The following is a 19,367-nucleotide window of genomic DNA, read 5'->3' as shown; positions in this document are numbered from 1 at the left end:
GATCTCATCCGGGACTCCAAACAACCTTAGGTCATCAAATCACATAAACTCATAATACAAATCGTCATCGAACGTTAAGCGTGCGGACCCTACGAGTTCGAGAACTATGTAGACATGACTGAGACACATCTCCGTTCAATAACCAATAGCGGAACCTGGATGCTCATATTGGTTCCTACATATTCTACGAAGATCTTTATTGGTCAAACCGCATAACAACATACGTTGTTCCCTTTGTCATCGGTATGTTACTTGCCCGAGATTCGATCGTCGGTATCATCATACCTAGTTCAATCTCGTTACCGGCAAGTCTCTTTACTCGTTTCGTAATGCATCGTCCCGTAACTAACTCATTAGTCACATTACCTCCAAGGTTTATACTGATGTGCATTACCGAGAGGGCCCAGAGATACCTCTTTGAAATACGGAGTGACAAATCCTAATCTCGATCTATGCCAACCCAACAAATACCTTCGGAGACACCTGTAGAGCATCTTTATAATCACCCAGTTATGTTGTGACGTTTGATAGCACACTAAGTGTTCCTCTGGTATTCGGGAGTTGCATAATCTCATAGTCAGAAGAACATGTATAAGTCATGATGAAAGCAATAACAACAAACTAAGCGATCATAGTTCTAAGCTAACGGATGGGTCTTGTCCATCACATCATTCTCTAATTATGTGATCCCGTTCATCAAATGACAACACATGTCTATGGTCAGGAAACATAACCATCTTTGATTAACGAGCTAGTCAAGTAGAGGCATACTAGGGACACTCTGTTTTGTCTATGTATTCACACATGTACTAAGTTTTCGGTTAATACAATTCTAGCATGAATAATAAACATTTATCATGATATAAGGAAATATAAATAACAACTTTATTATTGCCTCTAGGGAATATTTCCTTCAGGAATATACGCTTTGATAGTGTGATCAAAGCATATGGTTTTATACAGACTTTTGGAGAAGCCTGTGTTTACAAGAAAGTGAGTGGGAGCTCTGTAGCATTTCTAATATTATATGTGGATGACATATTGTTGATTGGAAATGATATAGAATTTCTGGATAGCATAAGGATACTTGAATAAGAATTTTTCAATGAAAGACCTCGATGAAGCTGCTTATATATTGGGCATCAAGATCTATAGAGATAGATCAAGACGCTTAATTGGACTTTCACAAAGCACATACCTTGGTAAATTTTTGAAGAAGTTCAAAATGGATCAGTCAAAGAAAGGGTTCTTGCCTGTGTTACAAGGTGTGAAGTTGAGTCAGACTCAATGCCCGAACACTGCAGAAGATAGAGAGAAAATGAAAGTCATTCCCTATGCCTCGGCCATAGGTTCTGTCATGTATGCAATGCTGTGTGCCAGACCTGATGTGTGCCTTGCTATAAGTTTAGTAGGGAGGTACCAAAGTAATCCAGGAGTGGATCACTGGACAGCGGTCAAGAATATCCTGAAATACCTGAAAAGGACTAAGGATATGTTTCTCGTTTATGGAGGTGACAAAGAGCTTGTCGTAAATGGTTACGTCGATGCTAGCTTTGACACTGATCTGGATGACTCTAAGTCGCTGACCGGACACATATTTATATTGAATGGTGGAGCTGTCAGTTGGTGTTGTTCCAAGCAAAGCGTCGTGGCGGGATCTACGTGTGAATCGGAGTACATAGCTGCTTCGGAAGCAGCAAATGAAGGAGTCTGGATGAAGGAGTTCATATCCGATCTAGGTGTAATACCTAGTGCATCGGGTCCAATGAAAATCTTTTGTGGCAATACTGGAGCAATTGCCATAGCGAAGGAATCCAGATTTCACAAGAGAACCAAACACATCAAGAGACGCTTCAACTCCATCCGTGATCAAGTCAAGGAGGGAGACACAGAGATTTGCAAAATACATACGGATCTGAATGTTGCAGACCCGTTGACTAAGCCTCTTCCACGAGCAAAACATGATCAGCACCAAGACTTCATGGGTGTTAGAATCATTACAATGTAATCTAGATTATTGACTCTAGTGCAAGTGGGAGACTGAAGGAAATATGCCCTAGAGGCAATAATAAAGTTGTTATTTATATTTCCTTATATCATGATAAATGTTTATTATTCATGGTAGAATTGTATTAACCGGAAACTTGATACATGTGTGAATACATAGACAAAACAAAGTGTCCCTAGTATGCCTCTACTTGACTAGCTCGTTAATCAAAGATGGTTAAGTTTCCTAACCATAGACATGTGTTGTCATTTGATGAACGGGATCACATCATTAGGAGAATGATGTGATGGACAAGACCCATCCATTAGCTTAGCATAATGATCGTTAAGTGCTATTGCTTTCTTCATGACTTATACATATTCCTTTGACTATGGGATTATGCAACCCCCGAATACCGGAGGAACACCTTGAACGTCACAACGTAACTGGGTGATTATAAAGATGCTCTATGGGTGTCTCCGAAGGTGTTTGTTGGGTTGGCATAGATCGAGATTAGGATTTGTCACTCCAAGTGTCGGAGAGGTATCTCTGGGCCCTCTCGGTAATGCACATCATGATAAGCCTTGCAAGCAATGTGACTAATAAGTTAGTTGCGGGATGATGCATTACGGAACGAGTTAAGAGACTTGCCGGTAACGAGATTGAACTGGGTATGAAGATACCGATGATTGAATCTCGGGCAAGTAACATACCGATGACAAAGGGAATGATGTATGTTGTCATTGCGGTTTGACCGATAAAGATCTTCGTAGAATATGTAAGAACCAATATGAGCATCCAGGTTCCGTCGTTGGTTATTGATCAGAGATATGTCTCGGTTATGTCTACATAGTTCTCGAACCCATAGGGTCCGCACGCTTAATGTTCGATGACGATTTGTATTATGAGTTATGTGTTTTGGTGACCGAAGATTGTTTGGAGTCCCAGATGAGATCACGGACATGAGGAGGAGTCTCGAAATGGTCGAGAGGTAAAGATTGATATATTGGACGATAGTATTCGGACACCGGAATGGTTCCGAAGTGTTTCGGGTATTTATCGGAGAACCGGGAGGTTACCGGAACCCCCCGGGGGAAGTAATGGGCCACGTGGGCCATAGGGGAGAGGCAAGGCAGCTCACAAGGGGGTGGCATGCACCCTCCCCATGGGGAGTCCAAATTGGACAAGGGGAGGGGGCGGGGCCCCCCTTTCCTTCCCCCTTTCCCCTTCCGAAAGAAGGAAGGGGGGCCGAATAGGACTAGGAGTCCAAGTGGGTCCCCCCCCACTTGGCGCGCCCCCTAGGCCAGCCTCCTCCCCTCTCCTCCTTTATATACGGGGGAAGGGGGGCACCTCTAAGGACATCAATTGTTTCTTAGCCGTGTGCGGTGCCCCCTCCACCGTTTACTCCTTCGGTCATATTGTCATAGTGCTTAGGCGAAGCCCTGCGCGGATCACTTCACCATCACCGTCATCACGTCGTCGTGCTGACGAAACTCTCCCTCGACACTTTGCTGGATCAAGAGTTCGAGGGACGTCATCGAGCTAAACGTGTGCTGAACTCGGAGGTGCCGTACGTTCGGTACTTGATCGGTTGGATCGCGAAGACGTTCGACTACATCAACCGTGTTAATCTAACGCTTCCGCTTTCGGTCTATAAGGGTACGTGGACACACTCTTCCCCTCTCGTTGCTATGCATCTCCTAGATAGATCTTGCGTGATCGTAGGAATTTTTTTGAAATTGCATGCTACGTTCCCCAACAAACTTTGCGTTTGGTGTCGCCGGACAACATTCACTTTGAACGAATGTGTGCATCGCAAGCGAAGGTATGTGGGCCCGCCCTAGTGGCTCATGGGCCACTGCTCTATCTTCTGGTCCTTCCCCGAGGCTTCCAGGGTCTCTTATGTCCAGAAAAAATCTCTAAAAAGTTTCATGGCATTTGGGCTTCATTTGTTACTGATATTCCGCGAAACAAAAAACAAGCAAAAAACAGTACCTCGCACTGGACACTAACTAATAGGTTTGTCCCAAAAAATGATATATAATTGCTTGTAAATGTATATAAAACATTCAAGATTAATAATATAATAGCATGAAACAATCAAAATTTATAGATACGTTGGAGACATATTAGACATTATAAAACTTTACATAAAACATTTACAAAATGTTAAATGTGTATAAAAAAATGTTTCTTATGTATTTGACAAATGTATAGGAAAATAGACAATTTGTATGAAAAAATTGATCATGTATTAAAAAATATTAATCAAGCATTTGAAAAATAATGTTAATCAAGTATTTTAAAATTTTAATAAAGCATTTAAAAAATTAAATGTGTATCAAAACATTTTCCATGTATACAAAACAATATACAATGTGTATGAAAAACGTTGATCGTGTATGTAAAAAAATGCTAATCAAGCATTTGTAGAATGTTAACCAAGTATTTAGATTTTTTTGAATCAAGCATTTAAAAAATGTTAAATATGTATAGCAAATATGTTTCCCATATATATGAAAAATGTATACAAAAAATACATAATGTGTATGAAAAGAATGTTGATCATGTATTTTAAAAATGTTAAACATATATATATAATGTTAATCATGTATTTGAAAAATATTAAAAATGAATAAAAATATAATGTGTTGAATATTTTGTTAATGGCAATAAAAAAGATCACACACAATGCACATTTTTAATATACATGTTTACATTTGTAATTACAAAATTAAATTTCCTATAAATATATGTTTAGTGGTGTCTAATTTTATTTAACGTACATTAGATATTTTTTATATACGTCAAAAACATTTCATATACACATTTAATATTTTGAAAATACATGATCAACATTTTGTCATGTAAACAAAAGGAAGACGAAGAAAACCACCAAAAACTGAAAAGCAAACAAATGAAATCAAAAGAAAAAAGGAAAAAAAAGATAACCACTGCAAGAAGAATGGCAAACAGAAAAAACCAAGAAAAAACACTATAAAAAGAATGGAAAACGGCAAAAGTCTATAATGAAATAAAGAAAACTAAAAGGCGATGAAAATAAGAAAGATACAAAAAGAAATCCGAAGAAAAAAAGGAACAAATGAAAGAAAACAAAAAAATCAAAGACAAATGATGAGAAACAAAGAAAACCAAAATATAACAAAGAAAAAAACCAGTGAAGAAATAAAGAAAACTGAAGTATAACGAAGAAAAAAAGGAAAACGAAAGAGAACGTATAAAAAAAGAAAAAACAGAAACAACATAAAAAGGTAGAAGAAAGAAAAAACTGGAGCAAATGAGCGAAGATCAAGTAATCAACGAGGAGAAATAGGCGATCTGTTACTGTAGCATACAGAAAAAGTTTCATCCGAGAGAATCTTCTTTTTTTCTTTTCTTTTAAGGACAGGCGAGAGAATCTTCTATCTCGCGTCAAGCGAGATATAGCCCCCGCGAGGTCTCAAGCACTGCTATGTGTCGCTGGTTGTAAGCGATACACCAAACATACCTACAACTCGTACCAAGTTTCTCCTTTTGTCTAAAAAAAACCAAGTTTCTCCTTTTTTTAACACAGTATAATCGAAATCGCTAATATACACGAGCATACACTCACTCCTATAAACGTACGCACACACATCCTATCTTATATGAGCACCTTTCAGAAACTGAGCCCGCATATCATTTTAAAATTAATGAAGTCGCCGCAGACGCCTTCGTAATCGACAGGAACGTCTCGTCTCACTAAACGCACATCGCCACAAAGTCTGGAACAAACCCAGGAACAGGCACATCGCCCAAAAGTCTGGAACAAACCCAGGAAAATGCGAGCAGTGATGTCAGGTCTGGGACTTGAACTCTTGTGGACAGGGGATACCACTGTCCTCTTAGGACACGTTTGGTTGCAGGAATATCCTCCGAGGGACAGGGATATCCCTTCTATACGAGGGGTGCCACCCGTTTGGATCCGAGGTGAGGGAGGACAGGGGCAACCAGATGCTTGGAATATTCGCCAAAACAGGGTTGGGGTCAGCCGCGAAAAACTGGCGGGTCACGGCAATTCGTACCAAGTCGGCCAATCCAGTAGGATATTGCTCGGCGATAAATTTTCATTTCTGCTATGGTTTTCTGGATAGGTTTTCGTTTCGTATTTTTCTATATTTTTCTTCTTTCTGTTCAGTTTCTTAAGAAAAGGTAATATGAACAATTGTCATGAAATTTTCCAACAAAAGAGTAACATTTTTACAAAAGTTGTTCATCGTGCACTTAATTTCTTTTGCCATGCATGTAAAATATCAGCGTTATTTAAAGAATGTTGATCTATTAAAAATATCCAATGTATTTACAATTTTTTTATCATATATTTATATGTTGTTTGTCTGTATTTGAAAAAAAATCAATGTATATTTTAAAAATGTTCTGAATATATTTACAAAACATTCAATGTGTATTAAAAAGGCATTCATGTATAAAAAGGATGTTCTTGTATAAAAAGAAACTGGAAAAGGCAAATGAACTAGAAAATAAATAATAAAATAAAAATGAATAACAATACGAAATAAGTACAAGAACAGATGAAAATAATTAATTCAAACATAGAAAACATAATAGAGAAGAAATGATAAAAAAAAGGAAACCCGGTTTTTTTAACACAATACAATCGCAATTGCTTACATACACGTACATACAGACACTCTATGAACTCACACACGCACATCTACTCTTGTGAGCACCTCTGACATACTGAGCTGACACAGTATTTTAAGATTGACAAATTTACCACAGTCGTCTCGTAGTCAGCGAGAAGGTATCCTCCTACTGAACAAACATCGCCGGAAAGCTTGAAATAAATCTAGTAAATACGAGCAGTAGTGCCAAGTCTAGAACTTCAATCCTGGTGGATTGATTCCATCACAAAGAACCTAATCATATGAGTTATTCCCATTTCACCAAAAAAATAATTAAGAAAAAACCTGATTTTTTTTAGAAATGAAAAACTGAAGCGAACTATCCGGTGCAGCTCCCGTAAAAAAAAGAGAACTTTCCCTAAAAAAAAGAAGAAGAAGAGAACTATCTAGTGCAGCGATGTATGGTGGCGGCACGTTCTAATTTGGAGGTAGCCGGCGCCCGTCTCCGCATCCTTTGGTTCGCCCCCGATCGGGTAGAGCGTGCGCGTGACACGGCGCGGCGGTGACACGAAATTCCTCCGTTTTCCGGAAGCGGAACAGACCGCCGCGCAGAAGAAACAAACCACCCCACCGACCGTAGCCTCTCCGGGAGGTGGCGCTGCGGCGCACGGCGAGAAAAGCGACCAAACCCCTCGCAGTCTCAGAAAAAGCGTCCGAGAAAAGCAGAAGCCAGGCGATCGAGTGAGGACCGAGGAGCCAAAATCCAGAGCCTCCGCATCGCACGGGAGCCGAGGCCGATCGATGGCACGACGGAAGCCGCCGGCGCAGCATGGAGCCCGGAGCGAGGACGGCCAGGCCCAGGCGACGGCGCCGCCGCTGAAGCGGGGGCCGTGGACGGCGGAGGAGGACGAGGTGCTGGCGCGGTTCGTGGCGCGGGAGGGGGAGGGGCGGTGGCGCACGCTGCCACGGCGGGCGGGCCTGCTGCGCTGCGGCAAGAGCTGCCGCCTGCGGTGGATGAACTACCTCCGGCCGGACATCAAGCGCGGCCCCATCGCCGAGGACGAGGAGGACCTCATCCTCCGCCTCCACCGCGTCCTCGGCAACCGGTGCGTGCACGTGACCTACTTCCTGAAATGCGTCTATGCAGATGATAGACTTATGGATGTGGCGGTGCACGCAGGTGGTCGCTGATCGCCGGGAGGCTGCCGGGGCGCACGGACAACGAGATCAAGAACTACTGGAACTCGCACCTCAGCAAGAAGCTCATCGCCCAGGGCCTCGACCCGCGGACGCACATGCCGCTCGCCGCTGCTCCCGGCAGGGCGGCAGCTCCTACCGACAAGACGACGTGGGCGCCGACGGTCAGACCGCCGCAACCTCCGCCTCCGCCCCCGCCAGTGCCGCCGACCTCGTCTGCCGCTGGAACTGGATGCGACGGCCGTGACAGCCCAGCCGGCGGAGGCAATGACGACCTCGCCGCGGCGATGAGCGTCGACGCCCATGACTTCGAAGGTTTCGGTGATCAGCTTCTCGCCGACTACGCTGCTTCCCGCGGAGTCTTCAACGACGTCATGGGGAGTCCAATGGTGGACGACGATACCTTCAGCTCGTTCCTCGATTCCTTGATGAATGAGCGCCAGTTGGCTGCTGATCACAAGGGTGTGATGAACGATCAGGGCGGCGCTATCTAGCTGATGCAGATTTACAAATGCACTGTCATCCTGAGCAGCGAATAAGTTGATTGATGATGAGCAGATACAAACTGCGTACACATGAATTGCTTAATGTGATGAAGGGATCTGGTGACGTTTGTTTGTGTGATGAAAATCAGTACTACGAGGATGTAATGTATGGATTGCACAGACATAAGATTTGTAGATGGTGCGAATTAATCAATGTGTTCACCTGCTACTCATGTGGCCTGCTACCGAGTGGCCAAAATAGAGTAGGTGCAGCTCATAAACCTGCAGGTCTATCCGTCTATATATGGTCGAGAGAGACTCGAGACGCGTACAGCTCATATTTGTGACAACGCGTGCCTCCGTTGCATTTTGCCATACCCGTGGGGTGGCCTGTCCGAATTGATTCTGATGTCGACTGAATTCAGGAAAGGAATTCCCCGGATCTTTCTTCTTCGGCTACTCTTCTTCTCAGGGTTCACCAGAGATTCAGATTGCCCGTGCAACTGACTGATGGTACGCAGGATAATATATCAGCACGTATACGTACGTACGTGTGCAAGCAAAGAAAAAAGGATTCGCACATACACAAAGGGAACACCGACTGTTTTCTACCTAGCTATACAATACGTACGTTCATGCCGGGCGCATGCATAGACCGTATGTGAAATGTGAGTATCACAACAGGACAATGTAAACATGAACAAAGAATCTACTACGAAACAAATCGGAACGCGCATCGTAACAAATAAATTACTAACAGAGAAGAAGATTTTACCTTTTAATTGAGCAGCATGCAGGCCATCCATCCATGCTCCTGGGAAGAGACTTCAAGTTGCATGGCTGTTTAGGCTAGCAAGAGGAGCGTAGAGGCATGGGCACTGTACGTGGGGAGCTCCGGCGCTATATAGCAAGGGGGGCGCCTGCGAATTTACCTGCCGTTGCGACCGGCCGTCGTCGTCCAAATGGACTGTCAGGTTGGAACCAACAAACAAACAAAATTGGGCCTACTTCATTCTCTCCCGTGTTGTTACAATTAAACGAAATTATTCGGTTCGACGCGTGAAATTATAGTACGTGGGATTGACCGGTAGCTGCACTGCAAAGTTTGTGATTTTCCAAACCGACAGAAGTATTATCTGAACGGAGTATGATTGACCTTGACACAACTGAAGCACCCGTAAGTACGCCTTCGCAGGGCGTTGACGTAGATATAAGGGTTTCCGTCTTCATGGACTGGTCACGTGGAGGCAGCATTCCGCTTTCAGCGTCCACACCGTTCCCTTTGTCCGGTGGAGTGCCGCGGCGAGGGGCTGTGGGAGGAGATGGCCTTCGCGTCGTGGCTAGTGGCGCCGCCTCCTGCCGCGAGGGCAGGGTGGAGGCCCGCGAGGGCGGCCCCTCGCCGGCTCGTCCTGGCGGCATCCAGCCGAGGCGGCGGCCCGGCCCCGGCCCCGCCGACGTTCGACAGGCTGCGGGAGCAGCTCCTCCAACTCCACGCCGAAGCCGACCTCACCCAGTCCAAAGGTATACTAACTCCTCAACTCCATCGCCATGGCTGCGTTCTTCTTCCGGAAACTGAGATGCTGAGTCCGTAGGAAGAGCTTGTGTATTTCATTCTACATATTTGTGCTACTCCCTCCGTCACAAAATAAGTGTCTCAACCTTAATACAACTTTGTATTAGAGTTAGTACAAAGTTGAGACACTTATTTTGGGACGGAGGGAGTACTAAATTGCGGACAATGATTGCGATTCCAAAGATTGCGGTATGTCTCGTCGATCTCTGTTACATATGTTCGGACCTAAGGGTGACTTTGAGCCCAGCGCTCTGTGGATAGGGGCACACCATTCGTCGCCGTGCACAAGTGCACATTTTATTTCTAGACTAGAATACTCACTGCACAAGTGCACCACATCCTTTTTACTGACTGTGTTTATTTTCTTGTAGCAAACAGTGCTCGGGTGAGGCTTATGCGGTTGACCGAGGCCGCTGAGAATCTTAAGAAGAGAGCCGTAGTCAGTGTCCGGATGGGCAGAGAGAATGAGGCAGTGGAATTACTTGTGCAGAAGAAGAAGTTGACCAATGCTTTGGAGAACATAAAGGAGCGCATTGAGCTGCTTGACAAGCTTTCCGCAAAGATTAGTGAGGTGATGACATGTTCTTTTATCATCAGTGGTATATGATAATTTTTGGTTCTTCGAATTGATACTTTTTTTTGAACTTGTACCAAAACCCCATGATACATTGCTGAATCATACTTAGACAATGTCACACTGTTCTTGTGATCATTCCGCTGATTACATCACTTATGAATGTTACAAATCGCTGTTTGCCGGCCGCCCTAGGGGTGGGATCGCCCTCGCGGAGCATTTTTGGTCACCGGACCAGCAGATCTCGCCTGAGGAGAATGCTGCGCTCCTCGCCCCCTTTGATGCCGCGGAGGTAGAGGCTTTTGTCAAAGCGATGAACCCAACCTCAGCTCCAGGACCCGATGGCCTCCCGGTTCGCGTCTTCCAGGCGTTCTGGCCGATGGTCAAGGAGATCATCCTTGACTTGTTCCTCGAGTTCTCTCGAGGAGCTTTGGACGTGTCCCGACTCAACTACGGGATCATCTCCCTGACCCCGAAGGTCCCTGGAGCAGCCGACATCCGGCAGTTCCGACCCATCACGGTCCTCAACGTGCTATTTCGGATCTTGGCCAAAGGGTACGCCACTAGGGCGGCCCTAATTGCACCCCGGATCCATCACCCGAACCAGACGGCCTTCATGAAAGGTCGATATATTTTGGATGGGATTCTCGTCCTCCACGAGGTCATCCATGAAGTCAAGAGCAAGCGCCTTCGCGCGGTGTTCTTTAAGATTGACTTCCATAAAGCATACGACACTGTACATTGGTCCTTTCTTCGGGAGGTGATGATGAGGCGTGGTTTTGACCACCATTGGGTGGCTCGGATCATGCAGCTGGTTACGAGCGGACGCACGGCCGTCAACATAAATGGGGAGGTCGGGCCGTACTTCCAGACCGACCAGGGGGTACGGCAGGGTGATCCCGTCTCCCCTTTCCTATTCAATCTAGTGGTCGACGCTCTAGCTACGATCCTAGACTTGGCCAAGCGGGCAGGCCACATTAGGGGGATTTGCCCCCATCTGGTGGCTAATGGAGGTTTGACCCATCTCCAGTATGCGGACGACACCATTATGATGGTGCAGGGCTCGGACGAGGATATACGACACCTCAAGTTCCTCCTTCTCTGTTTTCAGGAGATGTCGGGCCTCACGATTAACTTCGCCAAGAGCGAAGTGATGGTCCTTGGGTACTCCGCGGAGGAAGCCCAGCAAATTGCTAACCGCTTGAACTGTCGCTTGGGATCCTTCCCGACTACTTACCTCGGCATGCCGATTAGTGACACCCGTCTACAGGAAAAAGACTTCCGCCCAATAATTTCCAGGCTCCAACCTAGGATGGAGCCTTGGCAAGGGAGGTGGCTCTCCAAGGCCGCGCGAGTGATCCTAATGAACTCCTCCCTCGTTAGCCTTTTGATGTATGTTATGGGATTCTATAGTTTACACGAATCCCTTCATCACGAGGTCACCAAACTTCTCTCTAGATTCTTCTGGGCTGGAGAGAACAATAAACAGAAGTACCACATGGTCAAGTGGTCTGAGATTTGCAAGCCCAAGGACTAGGGTGGTCTCGGGGTCATCTCGTTCAAGCGGATGAATATTGCTCTCCTCTCCAAATGGCTGTGGCGCATTCAGACCAGTGATGGTGGGCTTTGGCTGGAGACTATACGCGCCAAGTACCTCCGTGGGCAGCCTCTGGCGTTTGCCTCTAGAGCTGGAGGCTCCCAATTCTGGCAATCGGTGATTCAACTGATGCCAGTCTTGCTTATTGGGACCAACATTAGTGTGGGCTCTGGCGCCGGCACCCTGTTTTGGCTTGATAGATGGGCCGGGGCGAGACCCTTTGCGGAGTGGTTCTACACGTTGTTCTCGGTATGTACCCACCCGCAACTTTCCGTGGACGTGGCTCTAGCCAATTTGGACGCGATTGCCTTCCGTCATACCTTCGGGGCGGTGGAACATGCCCAATGGGAGGAGCTGCTCGAGTGTGTTGCCCTACACACCCCCTCCCTCGAGCCCGACTCGCTATCTTGGCAACTCGAGCCTAGCGGCCGGTTCTCTACTAGGTCCCTGTACCAGGCGATTGTCCCCACACCCGGACCAGTGGAACTATCGGTGATTTGGGAGATTAAACTCCCCTTGAAGATCCGCATTTTCCTTTGGCAATGGGTAAGAGGCCGTCTGCCCTCGGGCACGGAGGTGGGTAGGCGTAATGGCCCCGGAGATGGCCTTTGTCCCATTTGCATGGTACCGGAAGACTGTAACCACATCTTCTTCCGGTGCCTGGCGGCGCAGTTCCTTTGGTGCTGCTTCCGGGAGGTGGATGGGGGCACTTGGTGCTACGACAACCTTCCGGACTTATTCGGGGAGATTCGTAGGCTCCCCGGCACTAGGCGTGCACCCACCTGGGTTGCTATGGGTACCCTAGCATGGACCCTCTGGTGCTCTCGCAATAAGCTAGTCATCGAACGCATGATCCCTTGCCGTGTGACTGATTCAATCTACAAAATGTGTGGCTTCTTACAGCTATGGAGACCGCTTAGCAAGCGGCGCGATCGGGACGTCATTGACAACATCATCACGGGTCTCCGCTCCTCGGCCTCAGCACTTGCTCCTCCGCCACCACCACCCCCTCCTGAGCCCGATTAGACGTACTTTTCTTTTCTTTGGGGCTTGTCTTGCTGTGCCCCCAGCGATGATTTGAGACTTGTTTGTACTTTGAACATGACTTGTTGGATGCTTGGTGTTGGTGCTTTATAATATAAAGCGGGGGGAAACCCTTTTTCGTATGAATGTTACAAGCTTTTCCTTCAAATAACAACTAACACATAAATGACATCTCACATAAACCATTCCCACTCAGGAAATTTTCTCCAAATTTCATCCGTCTATATATCTGAAACATTGTTTGTTGTATCCAGGTTATTTCGGTGAAGCAGAATATGTTAATTGAACACGCGTTGCGTCCAGGGATGGCTACTGTTGAAGACTCCAATGACCATATAAGAGTGTTCTCCGGTAAAATTGATGATCGGGTGGATGAGACTAGTGATTCAAACGTGGCTGGCCAATCCAAGGGAAGTGAACTTCAGATGGCTGATAGCTTCACATTCTCCAAGGATCATGACCCAACAAACATCATGGATGATCATTCTGCATATGATGATTTTGTGCAGCATATTGATTCACAGCTGAGTTCATTACAATGTGAAATTGATCACTACGCCAGTTCCCAATTAGCAAAAGAGTTGGACACTCAGCAGTCTGTAAATGACAAGTTGCACAAATTGTCAACCATATTGAAGCTTATAACTGAAACTAGAGAAAGGTTAGTCTTGAAGGAGGAGCACGAAAAGTCACAAATGCACTAATATATGTTCTGCATCTGGCTTTTTTTGGCATCCCCAAACCAAATATGCTTGAGCTTCATTACAGTAACTAACTTTTCCAGGATTGCTAACATTTCGGATAACACAGTAAGTGAGAGTGGATCTGATGGCTTGAGATGATGGCAAACTACAAAACATTGAATTCATCGTGTCAAGCTCTGTCTCTTTCTTTGGTAAGTTGTCCCATTGCTTTAATTACACTGCACAAAACTCGTCCTATCCAGTTCTTCCCTGTATCCTTAATTACATATCCATACAATCCGGGTGAGAAAATATGTAAAGAAACCCTGAAGCTGTGGCTATGGCCAACCACATTACAAGAAATATGACTCCAAGTTCAATTGTATACGACAATGTATGACTCCAAGATCAACAGTGATAGACAATGTTTCGACTACTTGTAATATGGAAGGGTATTAAATAGGTCACGTGTACATGTTTAAATTTTGATTTCTAGTTAGCAAAGTATCAATGATATCTATCATTGAAGTATGATATATTTCTCTTATTTACATAATACATACTCATAAGTTTCCAATTATGTCAGCAAGAGCAACATTTCCACATTTTGCAAGGCCTAGCTGATCAAACTGGTCTGAGATCATCGTGACATCTTTCTCATCGATCTTCCCCATCTCTTTCAGCTTGTAGATCATAAAGTCTGATTTGCTGTTGCATATGGAGAAGGCAATCACACGTTAATCACATGTGAAGCAGCTTGCTTGAACGTAAAAGGCATAGTTGCCCTGTAAGACATAGTAACATACTTCTAAATTAATTTAATGAGAAGAAAGATGTAGAGGTTGTGACGAACTGATGAAAAGTAACTTCAATGTAACTTTTTGAGGTGTCAATGCATATCACAAGTATATTTATTGTTTCCTTGAGTGTTTGGTAAAAGACTAAAAGGAACGAGAAATTATTAGCTCTTTGTCGTGCAAGAAGAAAGAACATATCATCAGATAAATTTAATTTCCAGATAAGAATATGATGTAATCATTGGATACGAGATAAGCAGCAGAGTAGAAGCGCATGTCAAGTGCAAAATTCCTTGACATGGTAATTGATGGAAAATTTACAATACCTTACAGCTGCATCGTTATCAAGGTCTGCAGCAGGTGGCTCATTGTCCATTTTCTTCTGGAGGATCCATTTTGTAGTTCGTCGGTTCCTTCTGTCCATCCTTAGATCCGTTAGGAACAAGAATGCCTTGCCAACTGCCAACGTGCTCACCAACAGACACACGGTCGCGGAGAGCCTTCCAGCTGTAGTTGAGAAGCCATAATCCCCATATCCAACTGTTGTCACAGAAATGACTGATAAATAGAAGCTGTCAATCCAATTTAGGCCCTCCACCTCATGTACTATGATTGTACAAATTGAGATAGTCCCTGCAACAACGCCTAGTGCAAGTAGTACTTTCATCTTCCCTCTTGACCTTTTCTTTGCAGCATCGATCATGTACGTGTCAAATACCCTGTTCAGCTTATTGTCATCCATTGTGCTAAGTAGGACTGTTCTCTGCTTGTCTAGCACATTTGTCAACAGTCCATTTAGCATAATGTCAACAAAGCGAACACCTATTAGTAGAAACAAGCATGTGAACACCTTTGTGAAGGTAGTGCAAGGGACTATGTCACCATACCCAATGGTGCACAAGCTTATGATGGTGAAGTACAGGGCATCCACTAACTTAAACGTGGATTTCCCCTTGAAGCCTTCAACATTTGTCATGTACACCGTGACTCCTATTGAGATGTATAGGATGACACTAACAATAGCCTGCCTTGTAATTGATGGTGTGTATTGTGCAGAAGGGCTTTGCTTGCCAAGCTCATGTGCACAGGGAGCTTCTTTGATTGATGTGAATATAGAAGGTGAAGAACGCACCCGCTGTAAAGTCGGCGTGGATACTATATCGGTGTTTTCATTAGTGGCTGGAGGATGATTGCGAGTACTGAGGCTAGCTTTGACATTAGTGTCTGGATGAAAGGAAGGTGCACACCTGTTTGGGACATCGCATGATTTGCTTCTGTCTTGCTTGGAGGAAGAGTACTTCTGATTACGCTGGAATAGAGGCAGCAGAGGCTCCTCCATGGAAGACATATTTGAGCTAGGATTCATGAGCTTGCAGTTCTCAGGTTGGGGTATCATCACTTTATATACATGGTGGTTCTGCTGAGATCTAGACAATGGAAGCGGTAACCATCAGACAGTCAACCAGGGATGTACACTTCCCTGGTGTTTCTGAGGTGAAAAGATCTTGAAGCATATCATTCTTATTTATTCCAGCATTTAAATCATGTAGTTTCTAGTATCTTGCATAGTTGTTGATACAAGAGGCAACTGATGAAAGGGACAGAAAGGGTGGGCATATTCGTTCCTTCTTATCTGACACTTTCTTTTGATATCAGAAACTAAATTACTAGGTTCATCTCCAAAATTAAAATGGATTTGCTATACTGTGAATTCCCACCTCTTGTTCTCCTTTCTTTGCGGGGGATTCTCACTTCTAGCCTTTAGTAACACTGCAAACTTCTATGCTGAGCGATTGTGGATTTGTAGTGCATCATTCTGTATGCTCCGGTTAAGGGTGATCTTCGTAGTTCCCTGTGTTGTTGCAGGAGTAACCATGCACTGGCTTGCCACTTGCTGCACGTGCGCTAATTAGGTTCTCCAACATTAAATTTCGTGTTACATTTTGGTGCAGGTACCAAGTTGGCAAATGACAATGGCTTATCAACCTTCTGGTCTTGCAAGTTGGTCCTCCGCTCTCTGGGATGATCCGTCGGAATAAAGGCAGTGCCATATTCTGCAGGACTCCGTTCTGCAACTGGAGTAGTGGGGACATGTCAATTTCTTGTGGTGCTCAGATCTTGTTGTCGGTGAGGGAGGTACGATTGTGCCGACTGAAAGCTTCTCAAGCTGAAGGAACTTTGTTCCGGGTCATCTATGTCTCTTCGAGTGGTCGGTGTCTGTATGGATCATGCGATCTGGTGAGAAGGCTGTAGGCAAAACTGTACAACTTCGTGCAGATTTTACCGAAGACCGGAAGATTTAGAGGTCCCAACTCCAAAGCAAGCAGTTGAGCTTCTGACATAAATGTACATAATGAGACTGCGCCATGAATATCTTTACCCTGTATCCAGAGTTTGTAGCTTCATGCCTTCATCACGCTCATCACTCATTTTATAGGCTCCTGTGCAAAAGTAGCTGCCGAAAAATTAGTGCCTGAATAAAAAAGCTATACTTACTATAAGGATGAACATAGCCTGGACAAGATTTCCAACTGTTCTTTTCCCTTTGCAGATTATATCATGAGGTTCCACAAAAATGATAAAACATGTAAAAATGGTGCGACCAAACAGAATTATCAGTGTTATTGCCAAACACGACACGCACAAGGACTATGATAGCTGTACTCGTATGTTACTACTGTACATGTTAACCTGAATATGCTTGGATCCTAAAGATAAATCTTGATGTAGTCAACTCTATGCAGCAACTTATGCTCTCTTTGGATATTTGTATTGGAGGGCTACGCATTGAATTGACTGGAATACCAATTCAGCAAGGAAATTGAAATGGGAATGGATACGAATTCGCTTGTTTTGGTTGTTCACTGAATTGACTCATGGAATCGGACGCGTAGTATGTGATCCCGTGATCCCGGATGAACAGTAAAATCCGAAAAAATAGTAAAAAAATTCAAAAAAATCTGAATTTTTTTGGCAAGAAACTTTGATGTTTTTCCTACATGCGTGCAAAAATTCATGACATTCATGGGGTCTCGGCAAAAAAAAAAAAATCGATGCTCCAAAATGCTTCCAAAAACAGTTTTTTTGGAGCATGATTTTGTTTTTTTGCCGAGACCTCCACAAATTTCATCACGAAAATTGGCACGCATGTAGAAAAAACATCAATTTTTTTTTTGAATTTTTTTACTATTTTTTTGGATTTTACTGTTTATCCGGGATCACTGGAGCTTAGGATCACATGAGAGTTTTCGCATGGAATCTTCAATCTGTGACTAATTAAGTGATTATTTTTTGTTTTTTATTATATAGTGATATTTTTTACTGTAATTAAATGATTATATGGCAATAAAAATAACAAAAACTGTACTCCTTCTAATCTGAATTAAAAATTCAGATCGGACGGAGTAAAATCTGTGGGTATGCGGCTTATGATTTGCTCTACATGTATCGAATGAAATTGGCACAACATATTTGAGTAAAAGCTAGGATGTACTGTTTACTTCACAAATCACAAGTTTCAGCTCATCAATACACTTATTCCACGACAAAAAGTTCATCAGCACACTTTTTAGCATCATGAATCACAAGGCCGTCAGGGTGTCAGGCGCCAGAATTTGATTCCCTTTGGGTCCGTCGTGATATTTAGCTCCGGAGGTGAGGTTGAGGACGACCTTGTGAGGAAGCACACGCCAAGTGGTGTCTGCTCTTCGGCCTCGGCATACAATGTTCAATTCATTGGGTCTACGAGCTAAACCTTGAGGTGCACCATTTGGGGTGCTTGGGCTTCCGCCTAAGGTTAAATTCTTTGCGTGACTTGCAATGCAAGATAGGATTTGGACAGACGATCGCTTGGCTAGTTGAGGTTGGAAAAATTGTGGCCTTTACCCGCTTTGCCGAAGAGTACAAGAGATCGAGGTTCGCTTATTGGTGCGGAGCACCCTACGGTCATCCCCATGTACACTACACCAACTCCCCAAGAGCCAAGTGGATCTATGACAAAAACTCATGCACGCGCCATTGAACATGAGGTTAATTCGCTCCTTAGTGTCCCTTCCATACATGTGAGACATGGTTACTACCTCAAACGAATGTGCTATGCGTGCTTAGGTACCAAGGATGCAAGCATGGAGAAGCTAGGAGCAATGGACAAGATGGCATAGAAGCGAAGCGAGAAAATCAAGAAGGAAGGCTGCAGAAAAGCTACAACCACTAGACGTCCGGTAGGACCATCGGACATCCGGTGCAGCGCAAGGAGAACCTCCCAGGATAACGAGCCGCATATCAACTCTATAGCGTCCGAACATCCGGCGCGTCCCTAGCCACTGGACATCTGGTCCTCATCGGAAATCTAGCCACACTTGTCTAGAACCAAAACGATGAATATTACCAGAAGTCCGATCGCCACCGGACATCCGGTCCTCGTCAAGCCATCGGGCATCCGGTCCCTCAGAAGCCACTGGACATCCGGTGACCACCGGACACCCGGTACTTACTGCACGCAACCACTCGGGGTTTGACCCATGTACCCCTCTCTCACCCCCTAGACTATATATACTTGTCCTCTACCTCCTTCCTAGGGTTAGCAAAGCATATTGAACTAAAACCTAGAGAGCTTTGCTCATCTACCTCTCCATTGGAGACCAAGACCCGTCTAAGGGAAGATCTCCCAATTGTATGCAAGCCTAGAGGCTTGAGAAGAACTACCCCTCCAAGGTCCTAACCCCTCCATGGATTTGGGAAGAACTACCTCGTTTACTTTTGTTCATTTTGTTGACTGTGGATATATGTGCTTTATATGGGATTTG

General features: G+C 44.6%; 3 protein-coding genes across 7 annotated transcripts; 2 read left to right on the top strand and 1 right to left on the bottom strand.

Moving 5' to 3' along the window:
* Positions 1-7,203: 7,203 nt before the first annotated feature.
* LOC123074668 (transcription repressor MYB5) lies at positions 7,204-8,523 on the top strand. Its single transcript, XM_044497447.1, has 2 exons — positions 7,204-7,718; positions 7,793-8,523. The coding sequence occupies exons 1-2, from the start codon at positions 7,414-7,416 to the stop codon at positions 8,301-8,303; spliced, it is 816 nt and encodes a 271-aa protein (XP_044353382.1). The 5' UTR covers positions 7,204-7,413; the 3' UTR covers positions 8,304-8,523.
* Positions 8,524-9,546: 1,023 nt separating this feature from the next.
* LOC123078892 (uncharacterized) lies at positions 9,547-17,013 on the top strand. 4 transcript variants are annotated; one of them, XM_044501539.1, is made up of 6 exons: positions 9,547-9,815; positions 10,239-10,438; positions 13,337-13,743; positions 13,867-13,977; positions 15,619-16,056; positions 16,515-17,013. In XM_044501539.1, exons 1-4 carry the CDS (start codon positions 9,617-9,619, stop codon positions 13,922-13,924), a joined length of 864 nt encoding a protein of 287 aa, XP_044357474.1. In that variant the 5' UTR covers positions 9,547-9,616; the 3' UTR covers positions 13,925-13,977; positions 15,619-16,056; positions 16,515-17,013. The 4 variants fall into 4 exon arrangements, with proteins under 4 accessions (XP_044357474.1, XP_044357476.1, XP_044357473.1 ...); XM_044501541.1 differs by lacking the exon at positions 15,619-16,056 and having other exon boundaries at positions 13,893-13,977; XM_044501538.1 differs by lacking the exon at positions 15,619-16,056.
* LOC123078891 (two pore potassium channel c) lies at positions 14,277-15,958 on the bottom strand. 2 transcript variants are annotated; one of them, XM_044501537.1, is made up of 3 exons: positions 15,413-15,459; positions 14,889-15,333; positions 14,277-14,473 (listed from the first exon to the last, which is right to left on the bottom strand). In XM_044501537.1, exons 2-3 carry the CDS (start codon positions 15,302-15,304, stop codon positions 14,329-14,331), a joined length of 561 nt encoding a protein of 186 aa, XP_044357472.1. In that variant the 5' UTR covers positions 15,305-15,333; positions 15,413-15,459; the 3' UTR covers positions 14,277-14,328. The 2 variants fall into 2 exon arrangements, with proteins under 2 accessions (XP_044357472.1, XP_044357471.1); XM_044501536.1 differs by having other exon boundaries at positions 14,889-15,958.
* Positions 17,014-19,367: the final 2,354 nt, after the last annotated feature.

Source organism: Triticum aestivum, chromosome 3D (assembly GCF_018294505.1).
Source record: "Triticum aestivum cultivar Chinese Spring chromosome 3D, IWGSC CS RefSeq v2.1, whole genome shotgun sequence".
In the NCBI taxonomy this organism is placed as follows: Eukaryota; Viridiplantae; Streptophyta; class Magnoliopsida; order Poales; family Poaceae; genus Triticum; species Triticum aestivum.
This window is presented reverse-complemented; position numbering and strand designations above follow the sequence as displayed.

Coding starts and splice junctions, on each gene's coding strand:
- LOC123074668 (XM_044497447.1), top strand. CDS start 7,414: ATGGCACGACGGAAGCCGCCGGCGCAGCATGGAGCCCGGAGCGAGGAC. Junction 7,719..7,792: donor CACCGCGTCCTCGGCAACCG/GTGCGTGCACGT, acceptor CGGTGCACGCAG/GTGGTCGCTGATCGCCGGGA.
- LOC123078891 (XM_044501536.1), bottom strand. CDS start 15,958: ATGATACCCCAACCTGAGAACTGCAAGCTCATGAATCCTAGCTCAAAT. Junction 14,474..14,888: donor GATAACGATGCAGCTGTAAG/GTATTGTAAATT, acceptor CATATGCAACAG/CAAATCAGACTTTATGATCT.
- LOC123078892 (XM_044501538.1), top strand. CDS start 9,617: ATGGCCTTCGCGTCGTGGCTAGTGGCGCCGCCTCCTGCCGCGAGGGCA. Junction 9,816..10,238: donor CGACCTCACCCAGTCCAAAG/GTATACTAACTC, acceptor ATTTTCTTGTAG/CAAACAGTGCTCGGGTGAGG. Junction 10,439..13,336: donor TTTCCGCAAAGATTAGTGAG/GTGATGACATGT, acceptor TGTTGTATCCAG/GTTATTTCGGTGAAGCAGAA.